Source organism: Lytechinus variegatus, chromosome 1 (genome assembly GCF_018143015.1).
Source record: "Lytechinus variegatus isolate NC3 chromosome 1, Lvar_3.0, whole genome shotgun sequence".
Taxonomy (NCBI): Eukaryota; Metazoa; Echinodermata; class Echinoidea; order Temnopleuroida; family Toxopneustidae; genus Lytechinus; species Lytechinus variegatus.
Genome location: NC_054740.1, coordinates 10,915,771 through 10,943,162, shown reverse-complemented (window position 1 = coordinate 10,943,162; position 27,392 = coordinate 10,915,771). Strand labels below are relative to the sequence as shown.

General features: G+C 36.3%; 1 protein-coding gene across 3 annotated transcripts; it reads right to left on the bottom strand.

Moving 5' to 3' along the window:
- Positions 1-1,683: 1,683 nt before the first annotated feature.
- Positions 1,684-25,739, bottom strand: LOC121428118 (putative mediator of RNA polymerase II transcription subunit 12). 3 transcript variants are annotated; one of them, XM_041624744.1, is made up of 8 exons: positions 25,670-25,739; positions 21,260-21,372; positions 13,591-13,707; positions 12,400-12,462; positions 10,910-11,059; positions 8,299-8,499; positions 5,777-5,861; positions 1,684-2,944 (listed from the first exon to the last, which is right to left on the bottom strand). In XM_041624744.1, the coding sequence occupies exons 2-8, from the start codon at positions 21,353-21,355 to the stop codon at positions 2,250-2,252; spliced, it is 1,407 nt and encodes a 468-aa protein (XP_041480678.1). In that variant the 5' UTR covers positions 21,356-21,372; positions 25,670-25,739; the 3' UTR covers positions 1,684-2,249. The 3 variants fall into 3 exon arrangements, with proteins under 3 accessions (XP_041480678.1, XP_041480751.1, XP_041480790.1); XM_041624817.1 differs by having other exon boundaries at positions 21,260-21,367; positions 25,670-25,730; XM_041624856.1 differs by lacking the exon at positions 10,910-11,059.
- Positions 25,740-27,392: the final 1,653 nt, after the last annotated feature.

Below are 27,392 nucleotides of genomic sequence, written 5' to 3'. Positions count from 1 at the left end.
TAAAAGAAAATATCAGAGGAATAGAGATTGCATTATGAATATTCCCAAACAAGTCATCTACCTAACTGATTCAAAAAAAAATAAATTCTTTACAATTTGGCACAGTCATCATTATCCTAGAAAAATATTTCATAAAATGTTTTAAAATATGCAATTTGATTTCTTTCAATAAATAAAAAAAATTATTCTAAGATTGCTATTGAAGTGTATTTCATAAAATAAACAACAAGTACACAGGGAGGCAAAAAATGCATGCTGAGAGCAAGAAACATATCATGTTAAGTTGAATGAATGAATATTATCCACAAAAGACAGAATAAAATCTCTTCACAAAGCTGTTTGCATGTCAAAGAAGACATTACGCATAAGTCAGTCCCATCTTACAGTTGTGATTGATTTTATCAATCTCAACTACAGTATATGTCCTTTGTAAATGAAGAGAAGCACAGTTAAGAAGACAATGAATGTAAGAATCTACATCTTATCTAGAAAACATTTTGGACAAACATGCATTTAAGATGTTGGCGTAGCTGGCTTTTCATAGTCGTGGTTGATCGGATCGATCACGTCTCACAACTCTTTGTAAGACAGGACCCTGATAATACTTCTTATTATCTAAGCTTTTCCCCAAGTTAGGAGCACATATCCTATATTAATTTGTCTTTCAGCAGGCTAATCTCATTTTGTACAATCTTCTTCATGGCAACACATGAATCTCTTCTCTATAATTTTTTCAACAAAGGTTCACCTGTTTGTATGAACATATTGTGAAATAAACAATCAAAGAAAATAGATTGGTGAACGTATTGATGAATGAATGAATGAATGAATGAGTGAATGGATGGATGGATGAATGGATGGATGCATGAATGAATGAATGGATGAATGACTGGTTGAATTAATGAAAGAATGAATGAATGAATGAATAAATAAGTGAATAGTGAATGAATGAATGAATGAATAAATGAATGAAGGAAGGAATGAATGACTGGCTGGCTGAATGATTGATTGAATGATTAAATGAATGAATGATTGATCAAATGAATAAGAGAAAGAAACAAAGAATAAATGAAAGAATGGAGGAATGAATGAATTAAGAAATAATCAATATCTTAAAAAAAGTAAACTGCCATATTGTTCTGAAAGCTCAATATAAAAATGTGTGCGAAAAAAACCTAACATTTTGTCTCTCTAAAACAATGAGACAAGGTCAACTCTATTACAATTTATTATTTGTATCTAAACTATATTGGATAATTGCATGAAAATAGTCATCACATACAAGACATCTGTGATCATTGGGTATGCTTGTAAAAATCACCTCACAGTACTGAATAAAGATTCCTATATTATTTTCAATATTCTTAAATATTCAATCTGGGTCCTCTCAAAAAGCTAAGCGACTGATAGTAAAACTGATTATAACGATTGATAATATATGTACATTGACATAAATGCAATCAATCATGAAAATTTTGTTAATAATAACAGGTATTTGTATAGTGCCATCTATCTAGAATAATTTTATTCTGAGGTGCATTGTTATCATTATCATTATTACCCCAGCTTTAGCTCGAGCTGCCTTTCAGCGCTCGTGCATTCAAGGAATCAATCCTCCCGGGTACCCATTCACCTCACCTGGGTCGAGTGCAGCACAGTGTGGATAAATTTCTTGCTGAAGGAAAACACGCCATGGCTAGGATTCGAAACTACAACCATCTGTTTGAATGGCGAGAGTCAGAACCACTAGACCATGACGTGCCCATCTGTTCTACGATCAATTGCTATGCTTTGTGTCATGTAGCCCAGATAACCAAATTACAGATACGATCCATAAAAAACAGAAGATAATAAGCAATGCGAGTTAATAGAGAAAAGAACTGAAATGTTCTCTAGATACAAAATTACAAAGTATATGTATCTCTTGAAGTACTATATTAGAAATGATTACTTATAATTTCAGTTAACTTGATGAAAGCAGCTGCTTTTCAATAGGCACTAATCAACAGAGAATTTTACCTGAAATTAAAGATGCCACTTAAAATTGACATAAATGCCCGGAAATCATCTCGAAGGAATCACTTTTTGGAATCACATTTTTACAGACACACACACACAACCTCATGGATCTGTGTTCTATGGCTTAAATTAAGTTGCCTAGGCATGAATTCAGGCTTTGGCTGGAAAACTGACATCCTAACATCCCTGATGATGATTCCCTTGGGGCAACTGACTCATTGAGCCACCTTTTATTCCTCAACATTTGCTTCAGCAGAATTAGAGGGTGCTATTGGCTGCTGAACCAGTTCTTGTTGAATGGGTTCCTGCTGATCGAGTTCCTGTCGAACCTGTTCTGCACCAGTTGTAGGTTGCTGAGTGGCCGGAGCCATCATGACCTGGGGGTACATGAAAGGGGCTGGGACCATCTGCACCTGCCCTCCTGGACCTCGCACCTGGAAGAAACCAACCTGCGGAGAGCCACTCACCTGCGGTGCCATTCCAGCTGGTTGCAGCTGTGGCAGTTGCTGGGTTGGAGCAAACGCTAGAGGCTGCATCTGCCTTGGGGCTTGGAACTGGACAAAGCCGGCCTGTCCTGATGGGGCACCACTCTGCTGCAGGTTAACACCTGATGTCTGAGGTATCAAAAGTACCTGTTGCTGATGCTGTTGAGGTGGTTGTTGCACTTGATGTTGTTGGGGTAGTTGCTGGGCTTGAGGTTGTTCGGGTAGCTGTTGCACTTGATGATGTTCGAGTGGTTGTGGCTGTTGTTTGGATGGTTGTGGCTGTTGCTGGGATTGTTCTTGTTGCTGCGGGGGTGGCGGCAACTTTGGAATATGTTGGTTCTGTGGTGACACCGCTGGAAGGGCCATGAAATTCTGATGTTGGGGGCTCGGAGAAAGATACATAAATTGACCTGGCTGACCAGAGGATTCAGGCGACTCACCTATGAATAATAAACATTATGATAATAATAGTACCATGATATATATAGCGCCTTCTGCCAGAACTAGATACAAAGAGCAACTGTTATCATAAGCTACCACTTTTACAAAAATAATCCTACTGGGTATCCTATCACTTCCCCTGGGTCAAGTACAGCACAAAGGGGTCAATATCTTGCTGAATAAAAACAATTGTGAAAATATGTTCCATTTTTACACTCTTATTAAAACAAGTCCACCATAAATAGTGAAAATGCATCTCTTTAAAAAATGTACATTCTTCGAAAATCAATGGCAACTAGAAATTTAAATGTTATTATCTAACACTTCTCTACTGTTTGAAACGAACTAATAAACTTTTCAAATCCATGTTTAAAATACTGAATGAAAATCAAAAAAAGAAAACAAATCCATAGAATCTATGGCAAAAATTATAGTATTTTGAAAATATTTCCAATCTATAGTTACTAAACAAGAGAAGTAACACCTCATTCAAATGGAATATAAAGAAAAGGTACATGTACAGATAATTGGCCTGGCAAATAAATAGCGTTTGGCGTTAAAACTAAATATTTTTTCATCAAATAAATTGGAAACCATTCAAAAGTCTTCAAAATATCATATGTCAGCAAAATGTACATTCAGCATGAGGCAAAAATTATTCATTTTAAAAGCTGCTATTGATAATATAATAATACTAGAAATCTGACGTATCCAAAGGACACAGACACCCCAGCTTAACACGATCAGAAATTCATTCAATATGATTGAACTTAATATCGTGCAGAAACCTACAAACACCAATAATTTTGTTAATCTGTTGATTATCCAGAAACCAACTTGCATATATAATGACCTATAGTGACCTTTGACCTGCGGACTTTGCAATCGAACTTAGCATGTTTATTGCTGTCATCTACCTACACACACCAGAATTCTTTGAAATCTCTTGCTTATTTCTTAAAGGTAAATGCTAGTTTTGGTAACGATATCAAAATGAGTTCATACAGAATCCAATGAAATAACCAAAGTGTCTGCTTGTATAAATAAAACGCATGTGCCAAAGGATTCTGGAAGAAATTGTGTAATTGCTGAGAAATCATCAAATAAGCACAGGATTCGGGTAGAGCGTCGGGCCCGACGCCCTAAGCAATAATTATACATTGTCCCACGTGCGCTTATCTGTGTTGGGGATCTTCGGTGTGAACATTTCTCAGCGTAAATTTCAAGATTCAGTTAATGTAACTGTACCAGATCGAGATCCTCGATGATATACTGACAATTAAGCCTTGTTTTACAGACTTTCTCATGAAATCAGTGTTTACTGCAACTACTGGAATTTCTCTACTATGCAGAAACCAACTTGGATATCTATTATGAGCTGTGACCTTTGACCTGTGGGCTCCGATTTCAAACTTAGCCTGTATTTTGGTGCCATCTACATCTACCCAGACACCAAACATTTTTAATACATGGTGAATATTTCCAAGTTATCATGCAGAAACCAACTTGCATATATAATGAGCTATGACCTTTGACCTTTGGACTCTGAATTCAAATTTAGACTGTATTTTGTTGTCATCTACATGCACCTACACAACCAAATTTGTAAAAATCTGTTTAATTTTTCACAAGTTATCACGCAGAAACCAACTTGCATATTTAATGAGACTCCCAATTCAAACTTAGCCTGTAGTTTGGTGTCATCTACCTACATGTACACATCAAACATTTTTAAAATCCATTAAAGATTATTGCGAGTTATTGCGTGGAAACCAACTGGGGGTAGGGACGGACAGAAGGACAGGGGCAATGCTTAACTCTTAACATGCCACGCACACTACTAAGCCAATGCCACAGTGCTAATCTGATGCTAATCCCCTGTGCCAGCCACAAAACCCCCCTGTGCCACATTGATTTTGGGATCGCGAGTCGTATTCACTCCTTCCAATAGTCATGATTACAATTGCTTGTAACTCTCTAACGATTAGTTTATCCACAAAATATTGTGTAGTAAAGTTGTAGGAAATTTCATACCCCTTATAATGATGTCCTCATTATGTGGATTGGTTATTATCTTTACCGCCAAAATATGAGTTGTATCAAGTAGTTCCATTTTGTGGAGTGTTTTGTATGGATCAAAAACCTAGGTCTCTTCTCTCTCAGAGGCGGAGCCATATCTTGTAAAAAATGTAGAAATACTCGAAAAAGTCGAATGTAAACCGCGTGAGTAAGTTTATCTGTCAGAAAGCAGAGTTCACACTGCACACAATAGTGCTAATTACGGCGTGCATGCGATGCACAATACAATGCAGAACGGCGTAACAATGATTGTTATTCCGAATGTGCGCAGTCATGCACGAAGCAGGCGAGGGTAGGAAACAATGCAAGCACAAAGCAATCAATAGTAGGCGTGCGAGCACGAGTGTGGCATGTTATAGTAGGATACGTAGCATGCACGAAGCACTCAATGAGTTAATGCCCCTCCGGGCATAAAAACAATCAAGTTTGGAACCCATTACTGCCATAAATTAGGGGCTCAACATTGTATTCAAGCAATTTTTAAAAAGTATATAGTTTTGATTTTTTTTACTCCACATTTTTTTTAACACATGTGGTGCACATTATAGAATGATTTTTGTGTGTAATCAGAAGTAGATGCATCAAGCAAGTAGGCCCTTTTAATTGTAATCTTTCTCAGTGTTCTTTGTTTCCAGCGCCGTGTTTCTCATGGGAACAGCACAATTAACCTATAAATTATGACAAAATTGGCTTTCCACACAATAGACTTATTATATTAATTGCAGTCCCCCTATATAAGATTGATCTTTTACCTGCAATGTAGATTGGGCCAGAAGACTGGTTATCATTGGGTAGTGTCATCATTGGCATGTCTCCCATGTTAACAGCATAATACATCTAGAAAATATCAAGTTAAAAAAAAGAGAAAACAATTATGGAATATTGGATGGCCTTAAGTGGGATGCGTATATTGTTCTTCAGCAAGTAACAATATTTCTATGCATCCCACAAAAATTGGCCATCCAATATCATCATTTAGATACTCCCACAAAGCTAAACATAGATTAAAGGTCAAGTCCACCTCAGAAAAATGTTGAATTGAATCAATAGAGAAAAATCAGACAAGCACAATGCTGAAAATTTCATCAAAATCGGATGTAAAATAAGAAAGTTATGACATTTCAAAGTTTCGCTTATTTTCAACAAAATAGTTATATGAACGAGCCAGGTACATCCAAATGAGAGAGTCGATGATGTCACTCACTCACTATTTCTTTTGTTTTTTATTGTTTGAATTATACAATATTTCAATTTTTACTAATTTGACGATTAGGACCTCCTTGCCTGAAGCACAAAATGTTAAAATAATGGAATTCCACGTTTTCAGGGAGGAATGAAACTTCATTTCACATGACAATGATGAGAAAATAAAAATATTTCATATTTCACATAATAAAATACAAAAGAAATAGTGAGTGAGTGATGTCATCAACTCTCTCATTTGGATGTAACTGGCTCGTTCATATAACTATTTTGTTGAAAATAAGCGAAACTTTAAAATGCCATAACTTTCTTATTTTACATCCGATTTTGATGAAATTTTCAGTGTTATGCTTGTTGAATTTTTCTCTCTTTGTTTAAATCAAGTTTTTGTTGGGGTGGACTTGTCCTTTAATAAAGCAAAAAAAAATTTAAACATTCTAGGTTAATCCTGTAAATCATGAGCATATTTCATTGTGACGTAACAACTGCTTCATGCGCACAATCATTTATTAACATACAGCCTCACGTCATCTGCATAATGATAAAAAGCGCAACTAACATGCAATGCAATTTCATTGTGATATAACAATAGCTTCATGCGCACAATCATTTATTAAACAATGATAATCTTGTGGGTGTGGCAAAATATTCTTTTAATCCAATATGGAAAATATTTGATGGTTTTCATAGGCATAACCACTAAAAATCAGTTTTGACATTTTGTCTCTTTGAAACAACCTTGCAAGACGTCAAAGAATATCTGCACCTCTAAAACCCTACATACATGTAGATCTATAAAATAATAAAACAAAATATTTGAAAAATGGTGAAAACCTGTTCTCTCGTCATCAGTAAACAGGACATAACATCAAAGAAACTGGAAGGCATCAGGAATCCTATGGCTGTCTCTTCTCGTTTTTAATCCCCTTATTTGATCATAGGGGGTGTTGAAAGAAAATATTTGCAATCAATACGGTTCGCCATCTATCGGTTGCAGCGGACAGGCCGAAATTTGTAATGCATCACAGGAAAAAGTCAACACCTGATGCATGCACTAGTACTAAAGTTCATGCATGCATGCAATTATTAAGTGTCGGCTGATGTGGCTCGACTGGATATGCTGTTTACGAGGGTCCAAGAGGTACATGTAGGAGAGAAATTTGCAAGCATATTTCTTTGCGAAATTTAGACAGTTTTTGGTGAATTCCTGCCACATGGATTTCCTTTTTGAAGCATCACAGTCAGATTACAGTACGCTAGCACAGCGCGCTGCCTGCGTCTGCGCACGATGTCAAGCCTGAATTTAAAATTTGCATAAATTTGGTCTGTTCACTGCAACCGATAGATGGCGCACCGTATTGTGAATTCACAGAATTGCAAATAATTCTGTTACAATTTTCAATTTAATCTGCAGCAAATGAGATAACACTACTTGTGACAAGGAGCAGGCCAGCAATCAATCACAAAATAATGTACAATACATAACAAGATATTTTAATGATTCAGGGACAGAAAATAGAGTTGCAATTTATTGTTAGTTCCTTGCAACAGACAGAAATAATGAGCAGGATCCTACGTAAAAATGGTACTACTTCATTTCATTTCATGCCCGTTAATTCTATATATGAATATTCTAGGAAGGTGAAAATCTATATCACATAAACATACATTGTACTTCACTTGTCAAACACTCTTTATTGTAATTGACAAAACAAATGTTCAATCATCAGCTACCAAATGTGCAAGTAACAGAATATGTCAGATGCAGGGCGCCCGTACTCTGAACACTGATTCAATTTAAACTCTGGTATAAATGAGTGGTTTAACTATGGGCAGCAAAAGGACAAATATCTCTAAAAGCGACTCAATTTATCAGCACACTTTGGAATGAAAACCATTAATAACTGAACAAGAACTACTTTATCTTCAGGATTGAAGCACTTAGAAACAACTCAGTAAACGTTAGAAATGTACAACATAAATAAATTTCAAAAATTTTCAGCTTCCATATTTTTGTACAAACCAACATAGCCTAAGTTTAACCAGACTTGAAAATACGGGCCATACTCACAATATTTGAATTTCCAGGATCCTCTTGGCATTTTCTGCAAAGTTGGGCCAAATTGCACATTTTGCATGTCTTGCACATTTCCAGGCCATGTCGGTAACAATCACAATTTTTATAACAGCTGAGGCAGGCTGAGGTCATGCTGCAGACAGCCTCTAGTACAAAGATCAAGATCAAGACTGCATCTATCACGTACCGAGTCCACTGAAAGAAATATTGAATACAAGAATAATATAGTGATGAGAATTTATTTTAATCCACTTTCAAGTGTTAGTTTGTCAAGTACTATTTTTGCTGCCTGTGCATAAGAACAAACAAAAAAGAAAGAGGAATGCAAGACAATACGTGGAAAGAAAATACATGACCCTTGCTTTAATTCTAAAAGAGTTTTAAAAAATACTTCTACCACTACTGACAAGGTGACTGCTATCGTTAGTATTTCTATGAAGCTCTGGACACAATGACCCAAATTCACAAAAGTGGTTTTTAAAACAATCGGTGGAACCCATGGTTTATGAAGATTTCCTGTATAAATTACACTTATTCAACATGTATATCAAAACATGTCCAATGCTGATGCGTGCTTTTGTCATAGTGCGCCAAATTGACACCTGTTGCCATGGCTAAGTATGCTATTTTATTCAGGAGTCCACTGTTTTGAATTAACGAGTCCACTTTTCAACTGTGGACTCATAAATAAATAAAACTTAACCATGGCAACAGGCGTCAATTTGGCACACTGTGACAAAAGCACGCATCAGCATTGGACATAACACGGTAAATAAGCGTAATTCATACAGGAAATCTGCATAAACCATTGGTACAACCGAGGGTTTAAGAAACCTCCTTCGTGAATTTGGGGTTTGGGCCATTGTTTTTGGCTCAACTGATTTTGTTTGCACCAACTGCTCAAAAGAATGATTGGTCATTTTTTGTCACCCTCTTAAAATTTGGTCTTTACACTTGCACAGTCGCAATCGCTCGCCTCCATAACGTTCGTTGATGCCTCATATACCATTTACTTTGTACACAAAATTGTTATGGGGCTTTGTCACGCCATGTCAGTTATAGAAGTCTATAAAACTGGCACATTGTTCACTGATATATTCAAAGTTTGACCAAAACATTATTAATTGGGTGCCAGCGATGGATCTAGGTTTTGCTAGGGGGGGGTCGAAAAGGTGATGTGACCCAATAACAATGGGCTCTTTTTAAAATCAGTTTTAGGACCCCCTCCCCCCACATCCGCCACTGGTTGCTCTTGATGACCTGAAAGCTTGACAGAAGCTTTCCAGATAGAGCAGCAAGTAATGTATGTGTAATCCAAGTATTTTTGTTCATTCTATTTACTAATAAGTAAAATGCACCAGAATCCATGATTTTCACTGAAAAAAGGGCTCCACAATTTGGGACTTGATTCAACAAACTCAATAATAATGATATCTATTTCTATAGCTCAGTTCCTATTAGCATAAACTCTAATGCGTTTGATACTTGGTAACACATTATTACCCCGGCTGTAGCTGATCCGCCATATATATAGACAATAAACTTCTAAAGGGTACCAATTCACCTCAACTGGGTCAAGTGCAGGATAATGTGGATCAATCGAAGGAAAATCTGCCATATCTGGGATTCAAACAAATGACCCTCTGCTTCATAGTCTGGAGACTAATCCACTGGGTCACAGCACTCCACTTGAAATTTTTAATGCTATCAGTGATTTTGACTTCAAATTCACAAATTTTTAGCGTTGGCAATACTGATCTGTCATCTGGAGTTTGGCAGTTTGCGTATTTGCTTTTAGTCAGACCTGAATAATTAAGTTATTCATCCATACACAATGTATTTTGGACAGGCGTAAGTAAAGATGAATTTATTTATTTAAAAAATAGATCATCAAAAAAAAAAATTTGAATCAAAATTCTAAATGATAACAATAATTCTATGTTCATACTCTTGAGGCATTTGGAGTTAGACTGCATGTTTGTATCTCTTTATCTTTAATTATTATTATTGACAATGCAGTTCTGGTTTTTCTAGCCGTGAACCGACCAAAATTATGGTTATTCTTATATCAGGCCAATTAACTTTTGTTTGAGTTGGACAAGTAATAATGATAATAGTCGGTTCTTGTATAGCGCATAACACATTATGAATAACGTCTCTATGCGCTTCCAAAGGACTTGGATATTATTACCCTGGCTGTAGCTCAAGCAGCTTTTACGCGTTTGGCATTTTCAAGGAATAAATTCCTGCCAGGTACCCATTCACCTCACCTGGGTTGATTGCAGCACAATATGGATTAATTTCTTGCTGAAGGAAACTATGCCATGGCTGGGATTTGAACCCATGACCCTCTGTTTCAAAGTCCAGAGACTAATCCACAGGGCCACAACGCTCCACGTTTACCCAAGTACCCGATTAACGTATCTATTTTTGCTGTACTGTTCATTGTGATTAATGTCAGTAATTTCAAACAGAATCTATTGAGGGATATTTTGATGATTTCTTGAAAAGGCTGTGATTTAACATGTGAGTGAATGGGAGTTTAAATTACCCATGTGCGTCCTTTACCCATCATTTGAGGGGACACATTTCATCCAATACTTACTTCTGGACTGTTGCAGATGGACCTCGCAAGAGGATGGCATACAAAACTTTCCCAATAACCGCCCTCGTTATGCAAGAAAATGGAAAATGCTATCAAAAACGAGAAGGAAAATACTGAAGAGACGGTGGACATCACCATGTAGTACTTCATCTGGACAATAAAATATAGGCAAGAAACAAATTGTTACAGGATTTAGGGAAGTTCTTGGTTTCACATACTAGAAATCAGACATGCCGATTCTCATGCATAAAGAGCGAGTCTCCAGCCATTGGGACTCTTGCTCATCCCCTCATATCTCTTTCTAACGAAAGTATGACATCCTATCCCCATACACACAATGTACAATGCATGCGACCTCACGCTGAGTCAAGGCAATCACACGCATAGCTTGATCTTCGGACTTGGCATCTCTGAGAAATAGAATTCTAGAATAACGGTGTAGTCACCACTGAGCATATGCTGCTGAAGGATGATGACCATGTTTTGAAAAGAGCTTTTGGCAAATATTCTGAACTGGGGTTTAATTTCAACCCTGGTCTAAAGATGTGGATTAACTATGGACATCCAATTATGACAAAAATCTTTAACAGTACAGGTTTGATTTCTCAGCAAATCTCTTACTTCTATCAGTCATAGCTTTCTGGAAATAATAACTCAAAATAGTATTCTTCATCACTAAAGCCCCGGGGGAAACAAAATAGTAAGCAAAAAAAAAAAATAAAATGTTCATAATAAAATTTCAACATTTTAAAATCATGTATGTGTATGATTCTAGTGTTTATAACCACTAGAAGTGGGGCAGAAGGTTTATTGCAAGTTATTCAATTTAAAATTTCTGCCCCTGGCACTCTATTGGTTATTTTCTATTGTGTACTGTTAATTCTTTGTTCTCTGAATTGTTATCTATGATCTTCATTTTGCCTAATAATAATGATGAAAATAATAATAAAATATAAACAAAATTGTTACATTTTGGCTACCCATAATTTCAGTAGAGTTAGCCCATGGCCTTTAGTTAAACCAGACTTTAGAATATTGGCCTCATAGTCTGAAGTGGGCGGTTCAAGGAAGAGGAGAGTAGAAATGTTGGTTTGAGGATGCACTGAATCGAGCGACGAGAGTGCGACGTAAATCTGGCCACTCCCATACTATAGACAAAGAGAATTTAAAACTTTGGACTATTCACTGACTGATTATGAAAATGAAAAATCATGCTTGCTTACAATTTTCACAGATTTCTTTATAATTCAAAATGGACTTTGTTCTTTAAAGAATGGATCTTGCTCTTGAATCTCTAATTTTGTTAAATGTGAAAAACAATAAAGTTAAATATGATTTAATTGAAGTTAAAATTTAGCTTTCATTTCTTACTCTACAGATACACACTCTGAATAGTGTATGCAGCGATTATAAGATATTGAATGGGGGATGCAAATAAATCCCTTTGCTTCAATTCCATTATGATAAAGAGTGAAAAGTGGAGAACTTACAATTTTCTTGCTCGCAGGCTTGTAGTAATTAGCCACACCAAATGAACCAGTTACTATGAAGATCTGGAAAATTAATTGGAGGATGGCTAGATATCAATCAGCATAATGAGTCTGACTGGATTGATTAAGGCCTGAACCCGCTCATAAACAAATTCCCTGAAAACTTGCCAAATTTCCACAAATTCAGTAGCATTTACTGAATCTGTAAAGGGGTACTCCGGACTGAATATACATGTAATTATAGATTAAAATTCTCTGAGAAAAATCCTGAAAATAACATCAAAATCTGACAACAGATAATGGAGTAATAATGCATGCATGGCATCATGAATATTCATAGGGTTGGCTGATGTCACATCCCTATTTTCTTTTTTCTTGTGTTATTACACAAAATCATAAATATTTCATAATTAAATACATTGCAGTAATGAATATCTAATGCATTAAATCACTTGTCAATCCAATTTTATTAATTCTTGAGGGATGAAATTTGAATAAACATTATTTTTATATAACAGAATACAAAAGAACAATTGGGGATATGATCATCAGTTTGCTCACTGAATATTCATGAAGACGTGCATAGAACTGTTTTACCGAAATAATGCAAATCTGATAACTTCCTTGTCCAACTTTGATGAAATTTTTGGTTTTGTTAGTCTGATTTTTCATTATTGGTTCAAATTATATCATTTTCAGCCTGAAATACCACTTTAAGTTTGATTTCAAACCAAAAATTGAACAGTATTACAGTGAGCCTGAACTAGGTATACTGACCAAAAATCACAGAATTTAGGGCCTTTTTTTGTTCATGCACACTACATAAGGACACACTCGCTAATGCAAGTGCGGAGACTGAGCATAACATTTTTGCGCTACATAATGAGGCAAATAATTCTGTAAAATAACATTAATATTGAAACTTGTTATTGTTTAAATTGGATTTCCAGATTTCCCAGAATTCAGAAAATATCCTTCTATTAAAGTGGAAGCAGTCCCGAGTTGACTACACAAAGAGTAAAAAAAATACTTAGAATACTTACTTAATCTAAAAATGCTTGTTTATCATCTATGATTTCTAACATCAGGGGCCCATAACACAAAGCTTAGCAATGATCGTAGAATATTTTACATTTTCAACAGATCATAAAAAAATCTGAATCCACATTTTCATTATCTTTGTAGACTTACCAGCAACCCTACCCAAATAGGAATACCAAGGTATGAGACAAAGGCTTTGAGAATGATGGCAGAAATACCAAATACAATACACAGAGCTCCAGCAACGATGTGCAATACACCCGTCACCTGAAAAGGCAAGAGATAATAGAATTTACTTTTAATGGAGTTTTCATTTTATCAACAACCTACTTGAAGGCAACAACAACAAAAAAGAATCATTCAAAATACAGGTAACGCTGCCTAAGTTAACCGTCCATAAGTCAAATAATCGCCCAAGTCAAACAACTTTTGAGATCAGATTATTCAAAACTTGTTAATCAAGTCAAACAGGGGCCGATTGCACGAAAGGGTCTTTCCAAGGACCGTCTTTCGTGTCGCCCATCTTTTATGATGCGCTGTACGCGGGATATATTTCTGAAATGTATGATAAAAAAATAAAATTAGCTAGCATTTAAACCAATTTGTGTGCAATTTCATGATATATCACATCATTTCATAAACAAAGATTTTGTTTTCTTTAACGGATGAATAAAATATGTTTGCAGGTAATTTATTTAAAATGTGTTTCACATGGCCCATCATAATAAATGGGCGACACGAAAGACGGTTCTTGCAAAGACCCTTCATGCAATCGGCCCCAGATTTCTCTGGTCGCCAAAGATTGGACTTGGGCAGAGTCACATTGTTCAAATGATATACATGTAGTCCTGGTGGGTGTTTTCATAAAGTTGTTTGTAAAAACGACTTTAAGAACGACTGGTGATCCTTTCTTGTGATAATTCATATATTAATTGGTGATGATTAAGCGTGTAAGAAAGGTTAACCGGTCGTTCTTAAAGTCGCTCTTAACTTACGAACAGCTTTATGAAACACCCACCAGAAGTCAATTCTAGCAGGATTTGCTGTACTTCTTCAGCGAATGCGACCATTCGGCTCAACTCAACAGCCAAGAAGCATTAATATGGTGAAGCTGGTTTTTCAAACTACCCAGTTATTGATAGGCAAGTGCTGCGGACTTTGTCTGCCTCATGATTGAGTGAATCCCGTCTTTACTTCATTCTCTAAAATCTACTCCTGCAATTCTTCTCCATTAAATTATACATTTATCTGGGTAGAAGTTGTATAGGATTTGTGTATCAGGAGATATTTACAAATCATTTACAATTTTTGTTATGTTTCATATGCAACAATGTCAATGTAGGCCTTCAATTTGGAAATTCTTCCTAGAAGGTTCAATGTACAGAAGGGAGAGGAATAAGTGCATACATGTTCATTATGAAAGTCAGAATCTGACAAAGAGGGTAATATATCTAAAAACTGCTAGTATACATTTCTCCAATCTATCAAATAATAAATAAAAATTGAATATCATATTTTGAGCAATATTGGTCACCCTAACTTAGCAATCCATTGCAGTCCATTTCTACTTATTCATATTATGGCTTGGCCCTTTATCAATTACATCTCTTTCTCAAATAATCTGTAGAAAAGGGAAAATAAATAATGTATAGTTACACTGTCTTTCTTGACATGTAGACACTCTAAACAGTGCACATCTCTATCTTAGTATAGGGGAAGGCGGGGTAAGTTGTGACAGTTTTTGCTTTTTGCATGTTAGAATTGATATGATTAATAATCTTGTCAAAATAAGTACCTTGCCTTGAAATTTAATTCTTCTGAAATATTTTCCACCTATATATAACTTTCTATCCCCACACAGAAAGTCATCGTGACCTTTGAAAAAAACGATGTCAAATGGCTCAACTTGCCCCATATATGGGGTAAGTTTGAGCCACCTTCTGGGGTAAGTTGAGCCACAAAAACTATGTACAAAATGTATGAGGGGAGAACCAGCATGTCAATTTTTTGTTTAAAGTCTTTTCACTTGCTAATTCTCTATAAATACTAACATCATTTAAAAGGAAAAGAGCAGTCATGTAAATTTGCTCCTTTCAGCCAGCATTTCAATCGATTTTTATGGTTTGTTTGTTTTTTAAGATACATTACTATAGGAATTACCATGGCTCAACTTGCCCCATGCTGTTTGGCTCAACTTACCCCATAGTGCGGTATGGTGTGTCATCCCGTAGGACTAGCGTGCCAAAATTGATTTTTTGGTTGTTTTGGCTTCAATAGGGTCCCCTTAGACCAAAAACGATGGGGTTCAAATTTTCAGACCCCTCCTTCCCTTTGTGGGGGGTCCTTTTTGGCGCCATATTGGCCTGTACAAAGCCCAATAGGATAATCCATTGTTTTCAACCTTATTTCTCACTTTTCTTCGCCAATTTTATTTTTAAGTTGTCTGAGGTGTACAAGAATGAATATTTGATGATGTTGTTATATTTTTTCACTTTTGCCATACAGGGGGCGGATTTTGCGAAAAATGCCCCAAAATTGTAAAATATTACCCCAAAAATATAATTTTCCCCCTTTTTGGCACTAGAATTAGGACAAAAAGATTACAAAATGAAGTGCATATGTCTTGTTGTACAGTCCAATAACAGAGGAATACATCACATGTAATTTATATGATTATTCTTGGTAAATTAATGTAAAAGTCACCCCCATTTCAGGATTTTATGCAGTGAAAACCTAACTACAACACTAGAGGGCGCCATAACTTATAATGATGATATTAGTGTGGTACGGTTTATCATGACAAAGCTCCTGCAGGATTTTTGTGCAAAAATTGTTTTTTTTTTTTTATTCACTTGGGTCCAATCTATCAGGAAATGATAGGGTTCCAATTTTCCCCACCCTCACCCACTGCCTGGGGGGGGGGGTCACCTATATCAAGACCCACTAAAAATCAGGAATATTAGTAATTTTGCGCCCGGTTAAAAATGAATTGTTTTATGGTATTTTATCATCCCTAGACAGCTAGAATGCCTATATCTGAAGGCTTCAAGTTAGACGAGCATCCTACCAACCATATCCCCTACTCCCCCCCCCCCCCACTGACTGGCATACAACTTTCACCATTCGGCCACTCGTTCTAGAGTACAATTTACGATTAAAGGACTTCTATTCGAATTGTCAATTATATACTTCTCGGCTAATTTCCAATTACTGATAGACAGCAAGAAACACATAAAATATATTTTTTAGCCCCCCCCCCCACACACACATGCACATAATCATTATTGAAATAACATGTGATGTTTAGAGAACTTCCGAACTTACATTGTTTTTCAACAGTTTTTAGTACTAATTGACCTCAGGAATAATATACTAAAAATCTACCAAAATCTGCATCAGGGAAAGTGGTTATTTTCAAGATAGTATCCACGATGGCCACCATTCACTTAAAATTAATGAATACGACTCACTCATTATCCACTCTAGAATCCTAATTAGTTTCATACTCCATGGTCTAGGAGTTAAAATAATTTGTTGACACAGGGTAGAGTGAATATAAGGACCCCAGGATACCTGGAAAATATAAGATGGCATCAAAAAAGGCTGCCGTGTGCTAAAAATCCGCAATTTGGTTTTGATTCAATGATTTTAAGGGTGAAGTAGTAAATTGGAAAAAGTTACAAGGACAGTGAGTGGTCTGGTGGGTCCAAAAATCCATGATGGCTTGAAAAAAAATTATTCTGAAATGGCTGCTAAACTTAAAGCAGACATAGCTGATTTCATATCGTCCATGGAAATGTGATTTCGATCTTTAATTTTAAACCACTGGTTTGGGTCAAGTAATATATAAGGATAAGTTACAAGGACATTAAGTGGTCTGGTATGTCCAAAAATCAAAGATGAATTCCAAAAAATGATCTTAAAATGGCTGCTGATACTTAAAGCGGACATAGTTCATTTCATATCGGCCTGGGAGATATCAGGTGGGTGTTTCATAAAGCTGTTCGTAAGATAAGAACGACTTTAAGAACGACTGGTGATCCTTTCTTTTGGTAAATGGTATACACCATAGGCGATGGTTTAGCGCGTAAGAAAGGATCACCAGTCGTTCTTAAAGTCACTCTTAACTTACGAACAGCTTTATGAAACGGCCCCCAATTTGGTGTCTAAACCAATGGTTTCAAGGGTCAAATAACACATTTTGATAAGTAAATAAAGGCTGTCAGTGGTCTGGTATGTCAAAAAATGCGATATGGCCTCCAAAATGCAGGGTCTAAATTGACTGTGGTTCTTAAAAGTAGACATAGTTCATTAGAAATGCACATTGTAGATTTTATTTTGGTGTCTACACTAGAGTTTAAAGGATCAAGTATTGTTTCAAGTTGAAAGAACAGTCGGATGTCAAGTTTATCAAAAATCCAAGATTGCTTAAATGACTGCTATTACTTAAAAGTGGATATAGAACATTAAACATACACCTGGGGATATTATTTTGGTGTCTACACTAGTATTTCAAGAGTTGAAATTAAAAATACTTATTAAGGACTGGCTACAATGACTATGCAGTTATCCATTTTGCCTTAAAATCCAAGTTGGCTTTAAAAAATGGGTTCCAAAATGACTATTGTTACTTAAAAGTGAAGACATTATTCAAACAATACCAACCTGTGAGAAATATTTTGGTGCCTACACTTAAGTGTATGGGATAAGTTATCATATTGATTCATGAGATTGTAATAGCACCCATTTGATGATTTTTTTTAATCTACCATGGATTTTAGACAAAATGGATAACTAAATATCCTTGTTATTTGTTGAATGTATTATCTGACCCTTTATACCACCATGTAGACATCCAAATTATTCCTCACATATTAATATTGTATAAACTCTGACCATTATTAATGAGTTTTAGAAATCATTTTAGATGCCATTTTGAAAACTTTCTTGGATTTTTAGGCAAAATGGACAAGTGCATATCTTTGTAACTAGTCGAAAGTATTATAATCATGAAACCATTGAGTGGACACCAAAATCATATGTCCTTGGTGAATTTTAAATGAACTATGTCCATTTTTAAGTAACAGCAATCACTTTAGACTCAGATTTCTTCACGCCATCTTGGATTTTCCGACATAGACCAATGACTGTCCTTGTTATATTTACCTAGGGGAGCCACTTCAGTTCTAAAAAATGTTCTCCCAGCGGGCCTTGCCATTATTATTACCCCTGCCTTAGATGGGCTGCCTAGGCGCTCTAGCATTCAAGGAATTTCTTCGCGCATTCAGGGAATTTCTTCCTACCGGGTACCCATTTACCTCACCTGGGTTGAGTGCAGCACAATGTTGATAAATTTCTTGCAGAATGAAACTATGCCATGGCTGGGATTCGAACCCACGACCCTTTCAAAGACCCTTTAAAAGACCAATCCACTGGGCCACAACACTCGAACGGTTGTAACTAATTTTCTGACTTTAAAAATCATGGTTTAGACATCAAACCATATTCTTGATGGATATTACATGTCCACTTGTAAATAACAGTGGCTATTTTATACTCTATTGTTGACATACTCGACCAACGACTCTCCTTGTAACTTAATCTAATGTATTATTAGACTCACTTTTCCATGGTAGTCACACACATTCATATTCCCGGATATTGAACAAACTATATCGGTTTTTCAAGCAGCAACGGCAATTTCAAACTCCATTTTTGGAAGCCATCTTGGATTTTTTTAACATACCGGACCACAGACTGTCCCGGTATGTTGAGTCCAAGATGGCCTCCAGAAGTTAAATAAATAAAAAAAAAGGAAACGGTATTCTTGTCCCAATTTTGATCGTTGAAACCATGGTCTAGACACCGATTATGCTCAGGTATATAAAATGTGCTATGTCCATTTAAAGTATCAACAGCCATTAAAACTCCATTTTTGGAAGCCATCTTGGATTTCTGGGTCCTTGTAACTGTTCCCAATATACTTCTTCACCCTTAAAAATATTTGAATAGAAACCAAATTAAGGTCACTTAAGTAACAAAAAAAAAGAATCCAGGATTTTTTTTATTTTTAGCCTAAGGCAGCCATTTTGCCCCACCCCCTCTGGGAGGGGGGTAGAATCAAAACAAATTAGATGCCCATACTATGAATCGGCATTGGAAATAATTGCTCTTGAAATGTGTCAGCTTTCAAATTTATTGATAAAATTAGTGCCTAGAATTTGATTTTTTTAGGGAAGTGCTTATCATAAGTTATGGCGCCCTCTAGTGTTGTAGTAAGGTTTTCACTGCATAAAATCCTGAAATGGGGATGATTTTTACATCAATTGACCAAAAATAATGATATACATTACATGTGATATATTCCTCTGTTGTTGGATTGTATAACAAGACATATTCATTTCATTTTGTAATCCTTTTGTCCTAATTTTAGTGCCAAAAAAGGGAAAAATAATATTTTGGGGGCAATATTTTACAATTTTGGGGCATTTTTCGTAAAGTCCGCCCCCATTTGGTAAAAGTTAAAAAACATTGACATCACATCATCATCAAATATTCATTCTTGTACACCTCAGACAACTTAAAAAATATAATTGGCGAAGAAAAGTGAGAAATAAGGTTGAAAACAATGGATTATCCTATTGGGCTTTGTACAGGCCAATATGGCGCCAAAAAGGACCCCCCACAAAGGGAAGGAGGGGTCTGAAAATTTGAACCCCATCGTTTTTGGTCTAAGGGGACCCTATTGAAGCCAAAACAATCAAAAAATCAATTTTGGCACGCTAGTCCTACGGGAGCTGTGTCAGTGACATACCGTACCACACTACCAGTCCGAACTTAGTGCGATAATTTGTATTCAAACATTTATTATGCATCCATCATATAAAAGACTATGACAAGAATGAAGATCCATACCTGGACTAATAATGTTGTTATCATGTCTTTATAATATTTAAAGATGTGTGTGTTTATAAAGCACTTATCTATTTTACACTCTTTTTTACTTTTTTGGCTGAAATTCATATTTTTCCCTCTAAAAACTACTTTTTGTTTCGAAAAAAATGTGGTGGGGTTAGGGGTTATGCTATGGGTCATCAATACATGACACCACCACAATGTCTGATTCATTCATTATTGGCCTGGGGCTGGTGGCTCAACTTGCCCCTATGCTCAACTTACCCCGCCTTCCCCTACTGTATATCTTCAGGGGTGGCAGAACATTTTTGTTTGGGGGGGGATGAGCAAAGCCAAAAAAGGGCACCTATATGTCAAAATGGGCACGGCTAATTAGGATACATACCACACAAATCGAATAATGCGAGTGTTAAGTGCAAGTTGACAATTTTAGATATTTCAACCTGCACATTCCAAGCACTCTTTGAAACCAAGAGCAGAATGAATACCTTACCAAACAAAAACTTCATGCTAATGCGAAGCGCGAGCCCATAATTTGTGATTTTCTAACCTAAAATGTATTGTGTCTTACTTCAAAGAAGTTTTTTTTCATTTAAAAAGGGCACTTTTTATTTTTAAAAAGGGCACATTTCATTCTGAAAAATGGCACTTTCCATTTTGAAAAAGGGCATTTTTTTCTTATGGTGATTTTTTTTTTTTGGGGGGGGATAGGGAGCAAGTGCCCCAATCACCGCTCCCCTGGTTCTGCCACCCTTGCATATCTTTGGTTAATTATCAAATTTGAGTTTAAAAAAAAGACAATTATTTTGATAAAAAAAGACACCGCAAGAAATCGTGAAAATTATGAAATAATCAATTTCCTAGAAATTGAAAAAAATAAAATTAAATGAAATTAGTGTATTACATTAATGCTCTTTGAGATGCAACCACGATAGGCTGAGCTGCCCTCATCTGGACTTTCATCCAGAGATGTGCTGTTGCTGGATCTGGAATTCACCATCTTCAAGGCTGTCTACTCTATAAAAAAGAGAAAATATAGAAAGGAAAATTGGGGTCTACATCCACAGTTATGTGATAAGTTCAGATCAGGGAGTGGGAGTTGTGTGATAGCCAAAGTAGAAGTAAGTCACTGTTTTCTTTCCTTTAAATTTCATTTTTTCCCGTTTTGGTGCATTTCAGGCCAAAACGGAATAGATCTCATAACCTTTATTTTGGTCCAGTTCTGTTTTTATATATTTTTATGAAATAAAGAAAAAAATCAATGGGCCCCATCGGGGGATTTTGCATTGTTAACCCTTATGGCGGCTACATGATCGCTAGACCAAAAGATTCAGTCTTTGTATTTTGGTTGTTCCGCTGAACGTTGGCTCTACTCACCAATACATAGACTGAAGAGATTGGAGGCCCGTACGAGTACAGCCAATGTATAAGTGAGCTAACGTTTTATAGGTCGCGATTTTAAAACTGTTTTTTTTTAAGTGAAATTTACAGTTTCATAATTTCCATTATCAGGGAAATATAAGTAATTGCGTACCTTGGACCGGAGTTAATGATAAAAATCCTCTGGATGATCCAGAAACCTTTCATCTAAGACATTTTCACCTGAGCTGACGGTTTTTCTTGCAAGTTGCCGTCTTGAATGACGTCATTATCGTTAATGTCTCGATATATCGAATATTGTCTGCTACCTGTGATCGTAGCGGTTTAGCTCGCATGTGGAGCAGATTGCATTATAATTAATGTCGAAAGCAATATCGATATCACATTCGTAAGTTGTCGATGCACTCTCCGTTCATTTGTAATTTTGGCTGCCATTTTGGGAGTGATTCTGGCGTCCAAGTCGCAAGAAAACATCGATAAAGTACCACTTTCATACCTTTTAATATAAATCTTTTACATTTTACATTGATTAGAAATTATAAATTCATATCTTGTAGTTGATAAATCCCACTGTTCACTGCAACCATCCTGCCTGTGGAGAATCTACAGGTAGGACTATGGTATGCCAATGCTGTACATAGCACACACTTTGAAAAATCATTAATATATCTCTTTTGACCAAAAATACTAATTTCCATACAGTTGCAATTTATTTTTCATTAGTAACTTGGGAATAATTTTTGTATTCACCAGAGCGCTCAAAAACTTGAATTTGGGGCATATTTTTGTGTATGCCCTCTATTGGTGGAAAGTAATATGGCAAGAAAATTTTCATTTTTCAATCTCTATTTTTAATTAAGAAAAAAATAATTTAAAGTATTAAATTTACATAAGAGGCAAGTTATATGATGAACAGCTGTAATGAAAACTGACAGTGTTAAAAAATCAAGCATTTGTCCCACGTAAAAAGAGAAATTAAGCCAAACATTGCCACCATTATTTTGCCACACATATAGACGTAACTGAGAACAAGGTTATATCATAACCTCGCCCATTGAATGAGTGGTCTATACGATCGCAAGCCCTTTGTGTATGAGGATAATTTTTTTTTAAATGTTAAAAAAACTCCTCGAAACAGACACTCACACGTATTGCAAGGTTAGTGTTAGTATACTAACGAGGTCAGTATTAGTATGCGAAACAGACGGCGGCCAGCTGAGCTCTCTACACCGTACACGATCATGACGATCGCGAGCCGTTGGCCGTCTGTGTAGCCTGGAGGCGTTTGGGGAGTGAAGTCTTCTACCTACGTAGTCACTCCCCTAACGCCTGGCGCTGGAATACATAGGCTCCCACATACCGATGGAAAAGGCAACTATAAAAATGCACCAAACTGCTAGTTATGTTTAGAATCTGAGGTTAACACTTCTGTACATGGGTAAAAATATCGGTTGGCAATGTTTGGCAAAAAATGGTTAGTTATGGTTAAAAAATATCGCAGAAATGCGATGAAAAAACAAAAGTAGAAGAGAGTTTATTCACATTTGTTGTCATCGCCATCTTTGATCCACTGTTTAATAATGCAACCTAGTTACGTGACGCGTATAGAGGGCGGCAAATTCATGAGCGGTGCTAGATTAAAAAGTGCTTAAATGTCCCGCTTCAACCACTGAACTAGAAATATGTATTTTCATTTCTGCGCATTTTTTAACCATAATTAACCATTTTTTGCAAAACATTGCCAACCGATATTTTTACCCATGTACAGAAGTGTTAACCTCAGATTCTAAACATAACTAGCAGTTTGGTGCATTTTTATAGTTGCCTTTTCCATCGGTATGTGGGAGCCTATGTATTCCAGCGCCAGGCGTTAGGGGAGTGACTACGTAGGTAGAAGACTTCACTCCCCAAACGCCTCCAGGCTACGTCTGTGTACGAGCACTCATTCAATGAACAAGGTTATGATATTGTAACAGTAAATTTTGCTTGGTCTATCTATTTTAATCTTTACTCTTACATTTGGCTTTCCATACTTTATTGTTTACATTCAACTTGTTTATTTCCATTCCTACTCATCTCATCCTTCTTTCCATCCTCTCAATCCACATACATTGTCATGATCTCATCTTTCATTCCATCTCCACAATACATCTCACATAGCAACACAGGTTCATTGCATTTCATTCATTCATTCTGTTTCCCCTCAGTCATGCTTCCTGGTTTTCCTTTAGCTTTCCACTCCACATGGTCTTATTGTTTAATTCTCATTAGGATTCAGTTTAACTCATGATCACCCTTATCTATTCTCTGATTGGTTCTTATTTTTAAATAGGGTTAGTTCATTTTATAGTTCATACCATTTTCCCTGTATTTGATTGGTTGATTTCTATGATTATCCAATGTGGGTACATTGGCAGAACTTCCCAGAAGATAAGATTGGAAAGTAAAGTCAGTGCTGATCTGGACTTCATCTTGTTAACTTCTAATTTATTCTTTGTTCACCCTATCTTTAGTTTAATAATTTCAGTTTAATTCAAGGAGAGCTTACATGTAGGAGATTGAAATGTACAGGAGAGCATAAGAGACTGAGTTTATGATTTTACAAGAGTACAAACGGTCATGTTACAATATAACCTTGTTCTCAGTTATATCTCCATGTGTGGCAAAATAAGGGTGGCAATTTTGGCTTATTTTCTCTTTTTCTATGGGACAAATGCTTGATTTTTTTACACTGTCAGTTTCCAAAACAGCATTTCATCATATAACTTGGCTCTTATGTAAATTTGATTCTTTAAATTATTTTTTCTTAATTAAAAATAGAGATTGAAAAATGAAAATTTTCTTGCCATAATTACTTTCCACTAATAGTGGGCGTACACAAAAATATGCCCAAAATTCAAGTTTTTGAGTGCTCTGGTGAATACAAAAATTATTCCCAAGTTACTAATGAAAAATAAATCGCAACTGTCAGTAGAGGCGCACGGCCAATATGGGAGACTCTCTCCAATATGGGAGATTGTCTCCCATATTGGAAATTTGCTTTGCAAAAGGACAAAAGAAACACCAACAAAAGCATGATTTTTTCCAATCAAAATTTTGTCTCACTGAGGTCAGAAGCTCATTTGTTTTGTGTGTGATTGACAACAAAAATCCTTATCAAAACAAAAGTAGACGGTGAATTTTTAAAGTAGACGGTGAAAAGGGGTAATTTTTCATGCGGAATCTGCTTATCACATTTTTATTTGCTGCCAAGGTAATCCTTTTGCCGCAAATGTAAACAAAGGAAATTGGTCTCCAAAACTGGAGACTGTCTCTGAAATTGGATACCCAAATTCTTAATACAAGTCTATGATATTGGAGATAATCTCCAATATTGGAGACAGTCTCCAATATTGGCCGTGCGCCTCTACTGTATGGAAATTAGAAATTTTGGTCTCAAAAGTGATATTTTAATGATTTTTTAAAGTGTGTGCTATGTACAGCATTGGCATACCGTCCATAGTCCTACCTGTAGATTCCCCACAGGCAGGATGGTTGCAGTGAGCAAGTGTGTACGACTACGAGGTTGAGGAGAAATTAATTTTTTTTTTAAACAGATGGCTGCCATCTGTCTTAATCAATACTTGAAATCTGCATAAACATATTCAAACCCACTGTCACTGATTCATAACAAATTTTGATTTCGTCCAGTGCCTTGCATTTGGCCCGAGCAAACAGTATCCGCATGAAATCAGTCACCGACCCAACGAAACGGCTACATGCCGAGTGCCCCGGCCTAAGCCGGGTGCATGGCGCAGGCCGCAGCGGTACCGGTTCAGCGGTTCCTCGCTCTCGCGTCTCGATACTCCGTCTCTCTTTCCAAGACAAATAAACTTATCTAACTAGCAATGACAGTCGAAGTACTTATTTTTTTCCAAAAAAAATCAGAACTCACATGGATTCCCGGATTCACTTCCCAATGTCGCTCCTGAAAATCATTAGAGTCACGGCATTATCAATTATTATTCATACAGACAATTTTAGAGCCCAAATACAAGTGTTATTTTGTTGGTGCACTCGACCCACTTAAAAAGTTTGTTGAACTCGCCTAATATTTTTTCCGAGGTGACACAATATTGAAAATATTGGACGACTAGAAGGGGAATTCCCGAAGTGTACGCACCACTCATCGCGCGCGCATGCAGTTTTCAATGGCAAATGCGCACTGTGTGTGGAACTGTGACTGCAGAGTGATGAACAATTCCTATTAAATTTTTTCTACAGAGGCTGCAGTAAATCTCTAAATGCAGAGCAGACCAACAACTGTTAGGAAGTTTGGAGTTATATTCGCTTTAATTTAATTTTATCCTATAATAATTTGAATATATTTTAGAAATTGAGGCACAGGAAATACTATTTTTTTGCATGATAAATCGAGTGCGTAGCTTTAGGACCCCTTCTACATCGGGCGGCGAAATTAAGAGGTTTTCGAAAAACACGACGGGATTTTCGTATTAGTGAGTTTTGTGATATTTTCTACTTGGTTAATGATCTTTAGAATGTTTGCCACAAATTAGTGAAATATAATTTGTTGAAATATTAAAATTGGGACAGTTTTTATTGTTTGAAAACAAAGTGCGTAGCTTTAGGTCCCCCCATCATACAGCAGAGTCAGAGTCTCAGGGCGGGAGGGTAAGTTAAAAATTATTTGCTAAAATTCTCTGTATGAATAATAATCATAATACTGGATGTCCCATTTTTCGGTCAATACAAGGAAATATAGGACTCGCTTTGCAAAATATTGGACTCGTCTTCGACTCGTCCAATATTTATGCAAAGCTCGTCCAATATTTCCTTGTATTAACCTCAAGGCCATCCAATATTATATAAATATTCAAGACTTCTATCGAGTCCAAGAGTCTGAGACAGCCTCGGGAAATTATGGGAATTTCCCTTAGTTCTCAGTGTCATCATGGTACCGGTACTTTCACATATACAAATAAAAAATGAAAAATAAGTATCTTTCAGGTTCTGTTTGTCCACGCTCTGAATGAGAATTAAAGGGTTCCCTATAAATATTTATGGCGCCGCCAAGTTTATGTGCGTAATTTTTTTTTTCCAAGGAAAGAACAATATAAAATGATATTGGTACCAATTAATACAACGATTAAATTGTAGGTCCCTATGATGCAATATGATGCAACCAAAGCGCAGGTGGGTCTATTCTAAATAACTTATAGTAATAAGCCGACCAGACAATTCCATATTTTCAATGGAAGAAGTCGCAGTTAATTGCATGGTTGTACTAAAGGCATGAGGTGATCCAAGCAAAGAAAACACATTTAACGAACTCCTAACAACGTGTAGGCTATACCCAGCAGCAATTGGCCGCGGAAGCCAAAAATTTTAGGAGGGGACAACCAAAAAAATTTTGACAAGCAAAAAAAAAAAAAAGGTTCTCAACCCAAAAATTTTAGGGGGGAAGTAGGAAAATAAACTGACAAGCAAAAAAAAAAAAAAAAAAAAAAAAAAAAGGTAATCAACAACAAATTTAGGGGGGACCGTCCCCCCCTCCTCAAATTTAGGGGGGGGACATGTCCCCCCCGCTTCCGCCGCCTATGCCCAGCAGCAATTATCAGCTCGAGGCTAACCATAAGAAAGGGTCGTCATAATATAAT